The following is a 15328-nucleotide window of genomic DNA, read 5'->3' on the forward strand; positions in this document are numbered from 1 at the left end:
GCCCCCTCCACAGGTTAGCGGCCAGTGTGGCCGCAATAGTTGCATTGCCCAAAAGCCGATTTGGGAAAAAGGGGGTGGTGATGGACAGAGTTTCTGAATGATGCAGAATACTCTTACCAAGTCAAGAGATCATGGTTTTAATCCATCACCGTTTTTTAGCTCACTGCACCATCCCAGCTCAGAACCTGGCTACATGCAAATTAGTCTGTACCTGTCCCAGTGCATGATGGGAACAGGGCAAACCAAACTACCAAGCCAATTCTTATACTGGGAAGGAAACAAGCTTCCGGGGACCGGTTTCTGGCATCACAGCCTTCGTCGGCCCGGCTTGCCTGAATCCTGATGGTGCAATGAGCAAGGGACTCACGTCTGAGCATACCCTCCCACACTGAGTGTGGATAAAATCGATTTGGGAAAAAGGGGGTGGTGATGGACAGAGTTTCTGAATGATGCAGAATACTCTTACCAAGTCAAGAGATCATGGTTTTAATCCATCACCGTTTTTTAGCTCACTGCACCATCCCAGCTCAGAACCTGGCTACATGCAAATTAGTCTGTACCTGTCCCAGTGCATGATGGGAACAGGGCAAACCAAACTACCAAGCCAATTCTTATACTGGGACGGAAACAAGCTTCCGGGGACCGGTTTCTGGCATCACAGCCTTCGTCGGCCCGGCTTGCCTGAATCCTGATGGTGCAATGAGCAAGGGACTCACGTCTGAGCATACCCTCCCACACTGAGTGTGGATAAAATCGATTTGGGAAAAAGGGGGTGGTGATGGACAGAGTTTCTGAATGATGCAGAATACTCTTACCAAGTCAAGAGATCATGGTTTTAATCCATCGCCGTCCTGGGTGGCACAATATGTGCTGGTAGCATTTATTTAGGCTCTGAGTACATAGAGTATGACTTAACTGGGGACTTGCAAGCAAATTAATATGCCAATTGGATGCAAGCCAATTTTGCCATGTTTGAAGAAGAGAGTACAAGTACTTTAGCAGTGGTAAAGTGCACAGAGTCCTAAAAACCAACAAAAAAGAGTTACAAAAATAGGAGGGGTGAAGGCAAAAAAGTTTGGGGGTGACCCTGCAGAGAGGACCAGGTCCAACAGATACAGCAAGAACCTTGAACTAAAATTGTGGCATGCTGCTAAAATAACAGTAACAAGATTGAAGTTGGTTATAAGCCAGGTAATAGAAGAAAGATTACAGTCCACGGGGCTTATCATGAAGAGCTGCACTGGCACAGCACAAAGCCAAGTATCTGTTTTTTACATTTGAGATGTCTACATTTAATAAATGTAGCCCAGAATTTCTCGAGGTTAATGGAAATAACGCAGACAGTCCATGTGGGAACCATATTGCCTCTCTCTGTTTCTGACTTGTGCTGTCTAAAATGTATGCATTACTCGGGGAATTTTTGGGTTTTATATATGGGGCCAGATTGACAAAGGTAAACTGAGACGACTTTAGTATTCACAATGGGCATTTACGAGTAGTAAAGTTAGACTTTTGTCTCAGTTAAACTTAAGTTTTGGCCTTAAGTTCAACTGAGATCAAAACTGAGACAAAAGTCTAACTTTACTACTTGTAAACATTGGTGGCTGCTACCTGTTAGCAGCAGTGAGGCGGGGTGGGGGGAAGGGGCAGGGCGGGGTGAAGAAAATGGGTTTTAAAAAAAATCACTTGAAATGGCGCTCAGCCAGGGCTGGAGGGGTGAGCATGTTCTCCACGCAGGCTGTAATGCAGCCTACATGGAGAACACGGTATGTGCGCATGACTGTTTTGGGTGGCCCGCGAGGGCCGGCCAAGCACTCATGCTCACATAGGGAGTGCAAACCACTTCTGCCCCTGCTCTGAGAGCAGCCCGCCCCTCAAAGACGCCACAACAGGGAACACTAAAATGATAACCTCAAGTTATTATCGTTTTATTTTTCCTTTTTTTACTCTGCAAAAAGCAGTGGGGTGACACTCCTCTGCCTTAGCCAAGGAGCCCGCACTGCTTATACATGCTCTTTGTGAATACCTAAGTTGTACTTTCGTCACAGTTTACCTTTGTGAATCGAGCCCACAAACTTTAGACACCTCGGGCATATCATGATGGGCTCCGCCAACGAAAGAGGGCCTGTTTTTAAGTGCCTGCAGTGAGTAGTATCAATTCACCTCACCCTATGTTTCTCTGAGTTAGTTCATTATTTTAGAAAGCACAACTCAGACAGAGGCAACCCTTACTCATTCGATCTGAGCTTAACTGTCTGAAAAAAAACTGTAACTCGAACAAACCTTGGGTTGAATAATTAAATGTACACACTGCAGGTGCAAAGAAAAGCAGGCGCTGGCTGTATGCTGAGGCAGCAGAGCAGGTAATGCCATGGCCCCTCATACACACAAAACAAGAAATACAAGCCATGGCTCTGCACTGAGTCAATACAGCTCTACGTGATAGGCGCCATGTTTCTTTCACAGCAATTAACATAGCGCAAAGGTAGCTGAACGTGTATTTATTAGAAGCAAGCAGCCCTGGCTGTGGCCTTGGTTCTTGATTTTATTGTGTGTCAGAACACAATACCCTTGGCTCTTTGGCAGCTTTTCTCACTTCCTCCTTAAAGAATACTGCTTCTAATCCTATATTTTGCTTTTAAAGGTTTGAAAAGGAAAGACGTGCTGTTGTTTTTTGAGGTAATTGATGTTGGAGAATTGTCTCACTCAGAGGCAATTTGGAGCTAGTTTTGTCTTTAGTGCATTGTAAAGACACTGTCAGCTTGACAGTTTGCTACCCTAAAGTATGCCATTTACTGCTTGCAACCACACTGGAAGAAACATGCAGTACACAAAAATAGAACTCTTTAACTCTTGCAATGAAACTTTGCTGCAGAATAGGGCAGTTATTTAATTCAATTCTGTTGATTACGATCTTTAAATCCCTTTATTCGATTGTATGTCAAATTATCGTACATAAATGTGACATAAATATCGTGTCACATATACTTTTTTACAAAATGTCATCCCATTTTGTGTATATTTAACATCGGTAATTCCGAGGAGGCCAGAGTCGGACTGGGACAGAAAATGCCCCCGTGCAATACAATAAAAGTGGCCCCATTAGGGAATTAGGCAGCTAAAATAGTAGCCCATATTTGCAAATTGGGGCAGTTGTGAACTTGTAAGGGTACCCTGTATAAGTGTTTTGCAAGGTATAGAAGACTGCTAACATTTTAGCTCGCTGCACACAATGATTGTTTTAACAGCAGGGAACTCGAAAGTAAAAACTGGTCCAAGAGACCATAAAACAGGCTCACAAACTAATCTGTTAGAGTTAGACCATCCCTTGGGGAGTTGCCTGATTGTCCTATAGGCCACTTTGACTGTTAAGTGGGTGATAATTAAATGTGTAGGGTATGTAAAATCTGTGAGACAATATTTTGGCAATATTCTGGTACTACCCTCATTATTTTGATACACTTTGTATATCTGGACACTTGGGTTTGCGAGAGACGATCACAAATAAGGCAATCTGATTGGCTGAGACGGCTTCCTCACTCTTTGTGCTCTGACTGGCTGGCTGCAACATGAAGATAAATGTTTCAACCACCATTTCAAGGCCCGGGGACTTGCTTCCTGAGTCCTACAAGTCATTAAATTAGGTATAAGGGAGCACGCTGGGGGTGCCATGACTCCCTTGACCTTGTGGGGGTGGTCCCGGAGGGCCTCCCCTGAGACCAAATTAAAAAATATATTGTTTGCGGAGGTTTTTGCGATTCCATGAGCTTCCCGCAGGAGCCCCACTGGAGCGCAGGGGTCATCCTGCCTCTCGAAAGCAACTCACAGGATTAGAAAACAAGTTGAAAAGGGGCTGGGGGCCTCAGTGTCTATGGTGGGTTGCCACAAACAGGGTGGGTTGGGTGCCCATGGGGGTTTGGCTGCAGAGTCTGGCCGTTGGTATGGTAATAAAATATTGCTTTACGTTAAAAAGAACCTTAGAAATTCACTGAAAAAATATAAAGGTTAAATTGATGTTAATGTTGGTTATTGTAATAATATCTTACTTTGTATTAAAAAAAACTCAGAAATTAGGTGAAACAAAACAAAGGTTCGAGGGGTGTTAAGGTTAAGTAAAAATGTCAGTTTAAATGTAACACTTTAAACTAAAGAAACACATGAAATTCAACAGTTCTAGTTATTTCAAGTAACTATAACTTGTGCTATCACCAAGCACAGTTTATGACCTCACATACTTCAACACTCATGACATGTTCTGTGACATCATTGATAGCATTACTGATGACAACTGAACTGCCGCCATTGACAACAACACCGTGCATAGCAGAGACGCGAGTTATAGTCACTTACAGTAACTATTCCTTGATATACCCACACATTGCAGATTCTCAGAAGTATTCATTTTTTTACTATTTCAGCAAATGGGAATGTGCATATCTGCATGTGGAACTGTGAAATAAAAATGCATTTGAACTTGCAACCCTTCTTTTTCTTTTTTCTCTATATGGAAAAACCTTTAGGAATCACCTTTCCCTTAAATGACCATCAAAGCTTGGCGTGTACCCATACCCATTAGCAGCTTTAAAACACATTTACTTCCGTTCTTTATAAACGTACTTGAACCAGGAAACTACCAGCCATCGTGTGAGTAAGGGGAGTGTCAGCAAGGTTAGCTCACATTCCAGACCACACACTTGAGCCATTTGCTAAAAAAAGGATGCTCCGAGAGAAAAATTGCCTTCTGGATCAAGGTGACATGGATACATTATTTCTGTAGATACATCTTCCCCCTTAAGAGTGGCTGACACTGTATTAAATTGACTTTGGAGTATGCTTCATGTAGTGTTGTAATGAAGTCCTGCTGTTGCCTGCCCATAAAAACAATAGTTAATTAAGATGTTGTGGGTACCCGCTGCAAAAGATGGATGCCCCGGTGACGCAAGTAATCCATCATAGTGAGAGAACATTCCTCTCCACCGTGCTGCATTAATAGCACACAGTGATGTGATTTACAGATAAGCCGTAGCTTGATGTATTTACTCCAATCCGCCAGTCATCTGACCCTGTGACCCCTAAACAACCCGCCCTGGATCTCATCTGCCGTGGTTTCACATTTATTATTTCATTCACTCTCGCGATGTTTCACGTGGCTGCACCTCACAGGGATGGGTTTTCAAATGCTTTTTAATAGCCGTTCTAATAGAAAAGTAGGCTGTAAATGTAATATAAAAGATAGCAGGGTGCTAGCAGGGTGCTCTGAACTCAAAATAAAACTATTTCAAAAAAATGTCTGCTGGGTCCTGTATTGAGATGTCTAAGTACATTTCTGAAAGAGTTTGCATCTGCATTATTGAAATATACACCAAGGAACTTTAAACTTTAGTGAATCACTTTGTGTTTAGGAAATTTGGGGTCCCAGCTGGTTGAGTACAAGGAAGAAATGTACATAACATCGGACTGTGGAAATACTTGGAGACAGGTAAGAATTCACTAATTACAATATAACTTTCTCTGGCATGTGTTTACAATAAAGCGCATCAAATGACAGATTGGTTCACATTTAGTTCGTCTTCCTCGTCAAGCCCTGCCTTATGCTCCCATGCGGATTCTTTGTCACTAATGATATTTGCTGATTAGCGCTTCTCCTGGATCACCGAATTACTGCCTTTCACTAGACTAGCGTAATTGTATTTAATGGTCTGTGTGTGTGTGTTGGCGTAAAGAACCACTGCACATTCTATACTTATTTCAAATACTCCATCTGCAAAATTTAATTGCAAATAACAGCGTCTGGGGTCTAAGCATCATGCGGAGCACAACATGTACAAATGCTGACTTTGATCATAGTGTTTCATTTATCATAGGTATCATGTGAATTTGAAATGCAAATTGTGACTGCTGGAAAGTGGATTATTAGTAATTAGCAAATGTATATCTGCTACTGGAAATAAGGCCACTAACACAGTCTAGGGCTCAGAATAGGCCTTAGAAAATTATTGCCATGCTCAACCCTTGGTAGCTTAGCTGCGAGTTGGCAGGCTTAACTTCAAATTCAGGTATGTAAATTACGGGACGTGAAAAGCTGTAGAAGGGTTGACATATGCCCTGAATTCCATCTTATAGATGCAGAGGTCGACATTGACCAATAAAACCGGAATGTGATGGCATTATACCGTATACGTAAATAGCGGAACTCTGGGGCCTAATATGTGCTCAGAATAGGATTCTCTTTCCTAGCACATTTTTCAATACGACAATAGCACCTGAATTATACCTCATACCTATACAACTGGTCCAGTGAAGCCTCAAATGCGCTCAGAAGAAGCCTTTCATCTTTCATTGGACCTGTGGAGCACATATATTTGTGTACTTGAAAGAATTTTGGACGAGCCCTGAAGAAGTCCTATAAAAGGAAGAAACGTGTTGGCTACCCTGTGAAGAAAATAAGAATAAAGCAGAGGTCTTCAAACTGTGGGGCGCCCCCCCCCCCCTGGGGGGGCGTGGATGGGTTCCCAGGGGGGCGCTAATGCCTCTGAAAGTACATGTAAATGAAGATGGCCTGGAAGTGCATCAATCTTTATTTGCTGCATTTCCAGGCCGTCTTCATTTACACCCAGGCCTTGAAGTGGAAGTGACAACTGTTATCAGAGTGCGGTGGGGTCGGGGGTCAGTGAGTGTGCTGGCAGGATCAAAGAAGTTTAAAAAAAAAAAAGGGCAAGTGTTTTGTGTTATCACGGTCTTTTAAGTGTGTATAAAATAATACAAAAACAGAAGAATTGAAAAATAAATGCAAGTTAAACTAACTGGTGATAAATGCACTCTTTTAGGTTATGAAACCTCAGTTTGCAACTACCATCACTGTAAATGTGTGTGTATGTGTGTTAGCATTTTGAGCATAGTTATGGCTTTCCTGCATTTGCCACATAATCCATCATCTGCTGCATGATTTGCAGATTTTTTTAAAAAAAACACGTTTTGAGCTCAAACGGCAGCAGCAACACGTTACCTTGCAGCGGAAAGCCCTTTCTAAAGGTTGACTGGTCACCTTTCTGTTGCTTATTGCTATATGTGGGTGTTAAAGTGGTACTACTGAGGAGAAATATATGCCAGGACACTGTTAACAAGTCGAAAAATGGCAAAATAATGCTATCACAAAATAGGCAAGATTATGCAGCATTATTCGCCTCTGCTTGTTGCATAATTTGGCCGTATCTTGCCACATAATTCCAGTGGCCCTGTTTATAGTGCTATGAGGTCCCAGCCTGTAGCAGAAAGCATTCTGAATATGTAAGTCAATATTTTAAAATAGTATTTAAATAGTCTGAACTAGGCAGCTGTTGCAGCAAAATGATGCAGTGAGTGAGGTAAAACAAGTTCTGACATAATGTACTTTTTAGTAATAAGTAATACAACTGTATCTAATGCAGACATTTTTGTAAGTGCCTCCACTATTCCAAATCTCAGCTAACACCCCTGCATTACATCTCAAAACGAATAAATCTTTGCCGCCATGAAGCTTTAAGCAGAGCCGCTGGAATAATTCAGTAGGATAGGACCACATTATGCTGCAGGGTTGACTAAATAATGCAACAAATAAAGGTTAATTATGTGGCACATTTTGTGGTTAGCATTACTTCATTATTTTGCTATTTTAACTCATGGTAACGCTGTCAAGGGAAATATTTCATCTCACCCAAATACAGCCGTAAGCAACTACAAGATTGCCAGTCAATCTTTGCAAAGGGCCTTCCACTGCTCCGGAACACTTTGCATCGTTTTAAGTAACTTTTGTTCCGTTTAAGCTAAAATCAAGTTTTTTTTGTTGGAATATGCAAATTATGGATTATGTAGCAAATGCGGTAAACTCATAATTATGGGCAAAAATAATACTGCTGCAGAAACTCATAATTCCAGTGGCCCTGGCTTTATGTGACTCAATCAATTAATGGCTGGTTTCTTTTTCAACTTTCTGCACTACCACCACACCCTTCACTTTCAGGCGAGGCACCTCAAAGTCAATATTAACCATTCTGGAGAAGTTTTTTGTGTGAAAGCTGAGATCATGGGGTGGCGGGTAGAAGGCCAGCAGGGTTGCATTCAGATACAGAGCCCTAATCCTCTCGACTACTGGAGCCTCACAGTAATGGTCCAGGAGACAGAGGAAAGGAGTGAGATTCATTGATATTGTCAAAGAGAAGGCCCAGAATAGGGAGCACTGTATGGGGACTCATTTTTATGTTTACAAATGGCCAGAGACAGCTCCTTGAGAGAAATACCCCAAAGAAGGGGACCATATAAGTGGTCTCTTTTTTAATTTCTTTTTAAAAAGGCCAAACATTAGTGAAGCTGGTACTGCTGCCAGGTGTGTAAGTGGCCACTGCTGGTTATCATTAGGGAAGCATATGAAGCAGGACTGGGGCTCAGGGGTTTGAGGGACCCACTGCATCACAATTATGACAGTTTACCTTTAAAAAAGGGGCATGGCAGAATATTTTTCTTTCTAGCATTAGGGTCGAGGTGATGATCCGCCAAGGTGGGGGAGAGGTAAAAGATGCAAAGGAGATAGCCTGCTACTTAGGACTGCAGTTATGAGAAATGCAGCAGGTGTAGTTGCATTGGGGTCCAAGAGTGGGAGGGGCTCACAACACCCCAATTATGGGGGTAAGTATGTTTGGGATAATACATTTTTTTGTTTGATGCTTTTGCTGTTTTAGAAGTCTCATATTTAGTGAGGTTTATAAGCTATAGAAAAAGTACTCCTGAAATCATCTCATAAGCACCACTCCCTATACGCACCCATTTCCCTCCTACTCCCCACCAATTTATAAAAATAGAAATTATGTTTATCTTTAAAATGACCCCAAAACAAAAAAATGTAGGGAACCACAGATATGATTTTTTGTAAGATTTAGAACTATATAGCACATAGAAACCTATAGCGCCTATTGGGACATCTGGTCACTCCAGACCGGTTTAAAGTCAAAGTTTCAGGTCAACCGCTATGGAGCCCTGCGTGGCTACCCCTCGCGGTAAGTCTCGGTCAAAGTTTTTACTTAGAAATTTTTCTGGAGCTTTTCTTCCCGGGTTCTCTCGAAGCTCTCAGCCACTCAGGATTCGGTGAGGGTTCACTGGCTTGCTTTGCGACGAGCTCCCGGTCAAACTTATAGAAGGTTTCCAATGGGATGAACCAGGAATCCAGTCCAGCTTGCGGCTGAAGGTAGGCAGCTTGGCTCTCGCGGTTGGTACCGGTTACCTTTTCTACGTTCGGACTTAGAAACTTTTAAGGAGCTTTTTCTTGCGGGGTCCCTCGATGCTCTTCACCAGGCCTGATTCGGAGAGGGTTCGCCGGATTGCGTTTCAGCCTACTCCCAGTCAAACTCTGGAAGTCAGACCTCCGGAGCTTTTCAGTGGATGAACCTGGACAGCAGTCCGGCTCATGGTTGGCCAAATCGAGTCGGTCCACTTATGGAGCTTTTTTTCAGTGTTGCTCCAAACTTCTCCAAACTTCTGAAACTTCTTCTTGAAGTTCCCCTAAGGGTCCTAAAGTGTTCATAACTTACTCCAAGAGTCTGGAAGCTCCAGGATGATCCTTGAAAGTTTGGGACTTCAGTTCCCACAATCTACTTGGACAAAACCCTTACAAATCCACTGGCAGTACTCCAGGCTGAGGGTTCTTGGTGGTGATGTTCCAGGTGAGTTCTATTAACCTGTAGCTTGCAGGAAGTCTACCCTTTAGTCCTTTTGAAGCAAGGCAGTCCACAGAGCTGTATTTCTGGATTGTGCAGCAGGCGCAGTCTTCAGAGTGCAGGGCCTGATTGATGCAAATCTAACTCCTCAGCGTGAACCCTTCTTCTCTCTTAGGTTTAAAGCAGTGTTTTCCGTCCCCTAAGCTGCTCACCGCTGTCAACGCCATGGACTCCTTTGCTGGCTAACATTACTCCACCACCATCAGGGTGGCGGGATTGCACCAAGCCTATTTGTGCTGGCATTGTCCTAACGACGGATTGACGATGGAAAGATTCTGTCCCTGGACGCATTAAACAGTGTACTATTCTTGTGGCTTTTGGATGGATACTAGCATCACACACCTGAAGTGTTTTCTAATTATTTACACCTGCATACCACATACACACTCAACTTCAGACCATGATCCTTTGCCATTCCACTGCAGCAGAACATTATTCATGAGCACTTTTTCAGTCAAGTCAGGTTTTTTTGGCTTTCTCTGTTTCTTGTTCATTTTGTCTTTTTTTTTTATTTATGGTCTTGTTTGGTATTAAATTAATTTAAGTTTATTATTTCATAATGGCAGGGAGGAGACATCCCATTTTTACTGAGGAGAATTGTCAGTCATGGTGGATGAAATTGTTAGAGTAGAACCACCATTGTTTGGAGCTCATGTGCAAAATACACCTATAACTCAGAAAAGGTAAATGTGGGCCAGAATAGTTGACAGAGTGAATGCTGTAGAAAACAACCTGCCCACACAGGGGGAAATAAGAAAGAGGTGTAAAGACTTGTGGGAGAGAGTGCGTTCCCTGGCATTCATGCATCACCTGAGGCCCAGAGGACTGGTGGTGGTTCTTCCAGCCCCCCTTACAACTTTATCTCTGGGAGGTGGGTGAAGGTCTTGCAGATCCTACATCTTGAAGGCTTGACAGGAATTCCTGATGGAGAGGAGACTGGTAAGTTATAATTTTGAATGTGTCACTAAACCTAAATGTCATTTTTGCTTTTAATTTAGCTGTTGCAGATGTGTTTTGCAAATATTTTGATCATATAAACCCATATATAAATTTATTTTTCTCATTTGTAGGGGAATTTGTAGCATTCTTTTTTCTCTCATTTTACTAATTGTTAGTATGTGTTATCAATGTGTGTGTTTTTCTTCATGTTTTAATTTTTGTTTTTGCCTTGTTTCTTTATTTGTTTGAATGGATTTTCTTGCACTGAAGATTACAGGTTGTATTCTCCATTTAATTTCACATGATGTTATGGTGCTTTTGGGTGTTTTTTTAACCTAAAAACATATTTCATATATGGGTTTCATATTGTAAATGTCTGTTCATCTTCATTGCATATATTTTACTAGGTATGTTCAACTTACAAATTCACAAGAGTTATTAATGTTTAATTGAAATGACTATAACTACCATGATGCCTTATTTTTGTTTTGATAAAATAATATTGCAATGTTCTTTTGGTCTTTCTCTCATTTCTTGCATATTTTCACATATGTTAAAATGTTATGTATTTATCAATCTCTATTTTATGCTACATTTTAAAATGCCCTTGTTTGGTTAACTTTGTATGTTGTCGCTTTCTTGTTATTTAATTGAATTGATGGTAATTGTTTCATAAATCATGTATGTTGACTAATATTCTAATACATGTTATGTTGTATGCTGAATAAAAGTTGTTTTGATATTAAATGTGCTATGCAATGTTTATATGATGACTAATGGTATTAATCCTTCTAAGTTGTTTAATTTTCTGAAGTTTACTCTGCTAGTCCTTGGACTGGTTTATGTCACATTTTTCCTCTCTACTGGGTTGTGTTGAATATTTGCTACATTTTATATATAATTTTGCTTTCCTTTTCAGGTCATCATTGTACCTGCTTTTTAGAAGTAGTTCAGTCTGCAATTTAAACAGTTTTTGTAATTTATAATACTCCTGAAAGGCATACTCATTATATTAAATCACTTTTTCCTTTTAGGTTGCTTCATTTTGTTCTACAGATTATTTTGATGTATCATCCAGATTATTGAGTTCATTTATATTTTAATTTATAATAGGTCTAACACCCAGAGTACATGGACAACCATCTGCCACCGCTACTTATGATACCTCCACTCCAGACCAGGAACAAGCCTTCAATGAGAAATCCACTTGTGCAAGTTACCACACATCAGCCTCAGGATACATCCACATCCTGTGTCCAAAGGAACCCCAATCTTGTGCCCCCCAGTAATGGCTTCTATTGATCCAACACCATCACTCCCTCCAGTTCAGCCAGGAGCCAGTGGAATGGGGCACACTGAGTCAAGGGCACATGGTAGTAGCAGTAGGGGTTATGAGAGGGAATCTGTGGTCCAGCAGAATGAGGCCACTTAGTTCATTGTCATCCAGGCCCCCATTGACCAAGTCTTGGGATCCCTCAATCAGTCCCAAGACATGAAGGGCCAGGTCCTTATAGAGTTTTACCCATATTTGCACTGCATTTTCAGCAACATCTTCCCCTTTTTGTGGTCCACCAACATCTCAGGCAACTACAGCTGCCTCAGCCACTGAAAGGGAGGCCCTGCCACAAAAGGAAACACCCGCACCCACCTCAGTCTCACTAACTGTAGAGTCACCAGTTACCCCTCAGGAGGGGATGTTCATTCGGACCACCAGGAGAGGATGGCAGAACCTCCACCACCACCAGCAAGAGACGCAGAACCTAATTTCCTCCAGCATGTGACTACCATTCACTCTGTGAACTAGTTTCTGGACACATTTACCTTTTGGCTCTTCAATATTAGTTTCATTCACCATGATTGACTTATTATTTATTTTGCTTGTTTTTGTGTATTCATTCTGATTTAGTTTACTTGGTTTTGTTAACTAACTTTTTTTTTAATTAACAGACTGGTGTTGTATTTCTTTTCTCAATTTGTTTACCTTCTATTTTTTTAAATCATACTTTTTTTAAAGTTAAATTAAAAAAAGATTGTATATTCATATATAAATTCCGTGTAGGTAATGTTTTTTACATTTCAAAAGAATTACAAAAAAGAACAAAAACCTAAAATGAACAACTATTGTTACATTTAATTGAGCAAAAGTAATGTTTTTCATATTTTCCTAGTACATTAAAAGTCATGCATAATCCAAAAATCTCATGCTGTATTTTCATTTACAGTTCCAGACCTTCCCACCATGGCAGGATGAGATATAATTAAAACAAATCTGATTAAATAGGCAAACTCTTATTTCTTTATATCATCAGCTGGAGCCAGATCTTATGCCTCACAATAGGAAACCCACATCAATAACACCCATAGTGAAAATAATGTCGGTACTCTCTTTTGTGGCCACAGGGTCATTCCAATACACTGTTGCAGTATCTGGTGGAATGTCACAACCAACTTTAAGTGGTGTGCTACAAACAGTTCTTTATTCAATGATGAGACATCAACAGCTTCATACAGTTAACACAAAATGTGGATTTTGCCTATGTGAAGGAAGATGTGTATGCTTTTGGTGGCCTACCACGTGGTATGAACAATTTAAGGAACACATATTGCCGTGGTGACAACAATCACCAGAAAACAAGTCTAGTGCAATCTTAATAAATACAATTCAATCACTGTGCAAGTTGTCTTTGTACAATATATGTACATCCAAATTGTGTGTATCTTCCGCAGGATCAACCCATGTTCCCTTTGTACTTTGCGACAGCAGCATATAACTGCAAATGTCAAAACTTTGAAATGTCCAAATGAAGATTACATGCTAAAGGAACCTAAAACAGATTACAACAAAAATATTTTATTTGTATGACATTTCAAAATAGACACATTACAAATGACAAATTTTAAGGACATGTTTTCTAAAAACAATCAAAGATAAACAATGTAAATAAGCACAGTAGTCAATGTGTCAAAACCTAAATCAATATACTTCTTTGACCTGGATTTACCTTAATTCGCTCTTTCAAAAAAAATCCTAGCACAGACTTTTATTCTCATTTGATTAAAAGCTGTTTTTTTAATGTAATGTAAAAATATGTTAATATATACTTACACTCATGTGTAGAAGTTGTCAATAACATCTTGACGCAGGTCTATTCCTTCCTCTTCACTACTATCATCTTCATTCAGCTTTTCATCATCCTTGCCCAGTGGCTCATCATGGTTTCCTTCCGCTGCAATGTATGGGATGTTCTGTCGCAGGGCTATTATTTTTAACATTTTTATTAATTACTTTATTGTGCTATAACAATGACAAGAATAGCTGCAAATACAGGCTATAAAATAAGCTTCTGACACAGTTCATATATTATGGCCGTGCAATGACAATCTTTCCAAATTAACTAACATTTCGTAACTCGACAGGGTAATAGGCAAACAATGTAACACAGCCCATTCGCCACCCGTATCCCCCTCCCGTAGGTAGGTGACTGGAGAGCAGCACATCCCTGAGCATGAGAAGGCCCACAGACTTGTAATATCCCACAGCATCTCATACACACACTGTTTTTTTTTAGGGATTGACCTACTCTCTGCGTATTATAACACCAATACTACATTACTGAGGTGTGAGCGTCATGTCCGTCCGTCTGCCGAGGACTCCCCTTCCTTGCTGTTTTGATTGGCCCTATATGTAGTGTACAGTGCCCAAAAATTCTTAGGTCTGTTGTGGGGGGGGGGGGCAGGAGGTCACTATAACATTCCGTTTGGGTAGAGCAGTATAGCATGTTGGAAGCCCATTGTGTTAACTTAGGGAGCGGCCCCCTTGACCAACAAATAGCTACCCCCTATGCTTAGCCATCAGGAGTCCCATGTCGACTAACCTGCGCATTCCCTTAGGTAAAGGCCTAGAGTAGCCCAACAGCGCCAGAGCCGGGTCCGGTGTAAGCGCCTGCCCTGTGATCTCTGCTAATTCCAAAAACACCTGTCCCCGAAACTTAGCCACGCCGGGTCAAAGCCAAGCTAAGTGCGCTAAGTCCGCTATTTGCTCGCTTCAGTGCTCGCAGCTCGAGTTTTCCCGCGGTCCGTGCCTACAAAGTCTTTTTCAGGGGTATAATAGACTCTATTGAGGTATTTAAAGTGTACCAAGCGGTGCCTGCCATTAAAGAAAACTCGTTTCGTATTAAGGCAGCCGTATAACCACATATCGTCATCTATTTCCTTATTTAGATCGCTCTGCCAGGCCAAGCGGGCTTTGGTAAAATGATTCTCCCTGTATGAGATAGCATGTTTGTACATTTTAGAAACATTTCCCGATTGGGCTTACGTTTTTATAACTAGGGAGAGTGCAGTCACTTTTGGCGGTTAAGTCAGATCAGTCCCCAGTAGCTGTAGTAGAGCATGGCGTGTCCTGTGATATTGGAACCTGGTGAGGAGTGTTGGCGTAGTGCCCTTCACAGCCACAGAGTCCCATTCCTTCGCAGTGTCACCCTCAAATAGTTCCCCTATAGTGCTGACCCCTATGGAGTTGAGTGCGCGGACCTCACCCCCGTCCCTGCACGGTGGCAGCCATTGACACAACTCCAGGGGCGCTAAGGGCGAGTACAGAATAGCCCCAGCTTGCCACTTTAATAGGTGATGCCAGGCATGCG

General features: G+C 41.5%; 1 protein-coding gene across 5 annotated transcripts in view; it reads left to right on the forward strand.

The window, feature by feature from the left end:
• SORCS2 (sortilin related VPS10 domain containing receptor 2) overlaps positions 1-15328 on the forward strand; it is a 2262720-nt gene that overhangs the window by 1919635 nt on the left and 327757 nt on the right. For all 5 annotated transcript variants that reach the window (XM_085642460.1, XM_085642463.1, XM_085642464.1 and 2 more), the window contains exon 12: positions 5403-5479. In XM_085642460.1, coding sequence (XP_085498586.1) covers positions 5403-5479 — 77 coding nt within the window. The remainder of the gene's footprint in view (positions 1-5402; positions 5480-15328) is intronic.

The sequence above is a fragment of the Triturus cristatus genome, chromosome 2_2 (assembly GCF_964204655.1).
Source record: "Triturus cristatus chromosome 2_2, aTriCri1.1, whole genome shotgun sequence".
Classification (NCBI taxonomy): domain Eukaryota; kingdom Metazoa; phylum Chordata; class Amphibia; order Caudata; family Salamandridae; genus Triturus; species Triturus cristatus.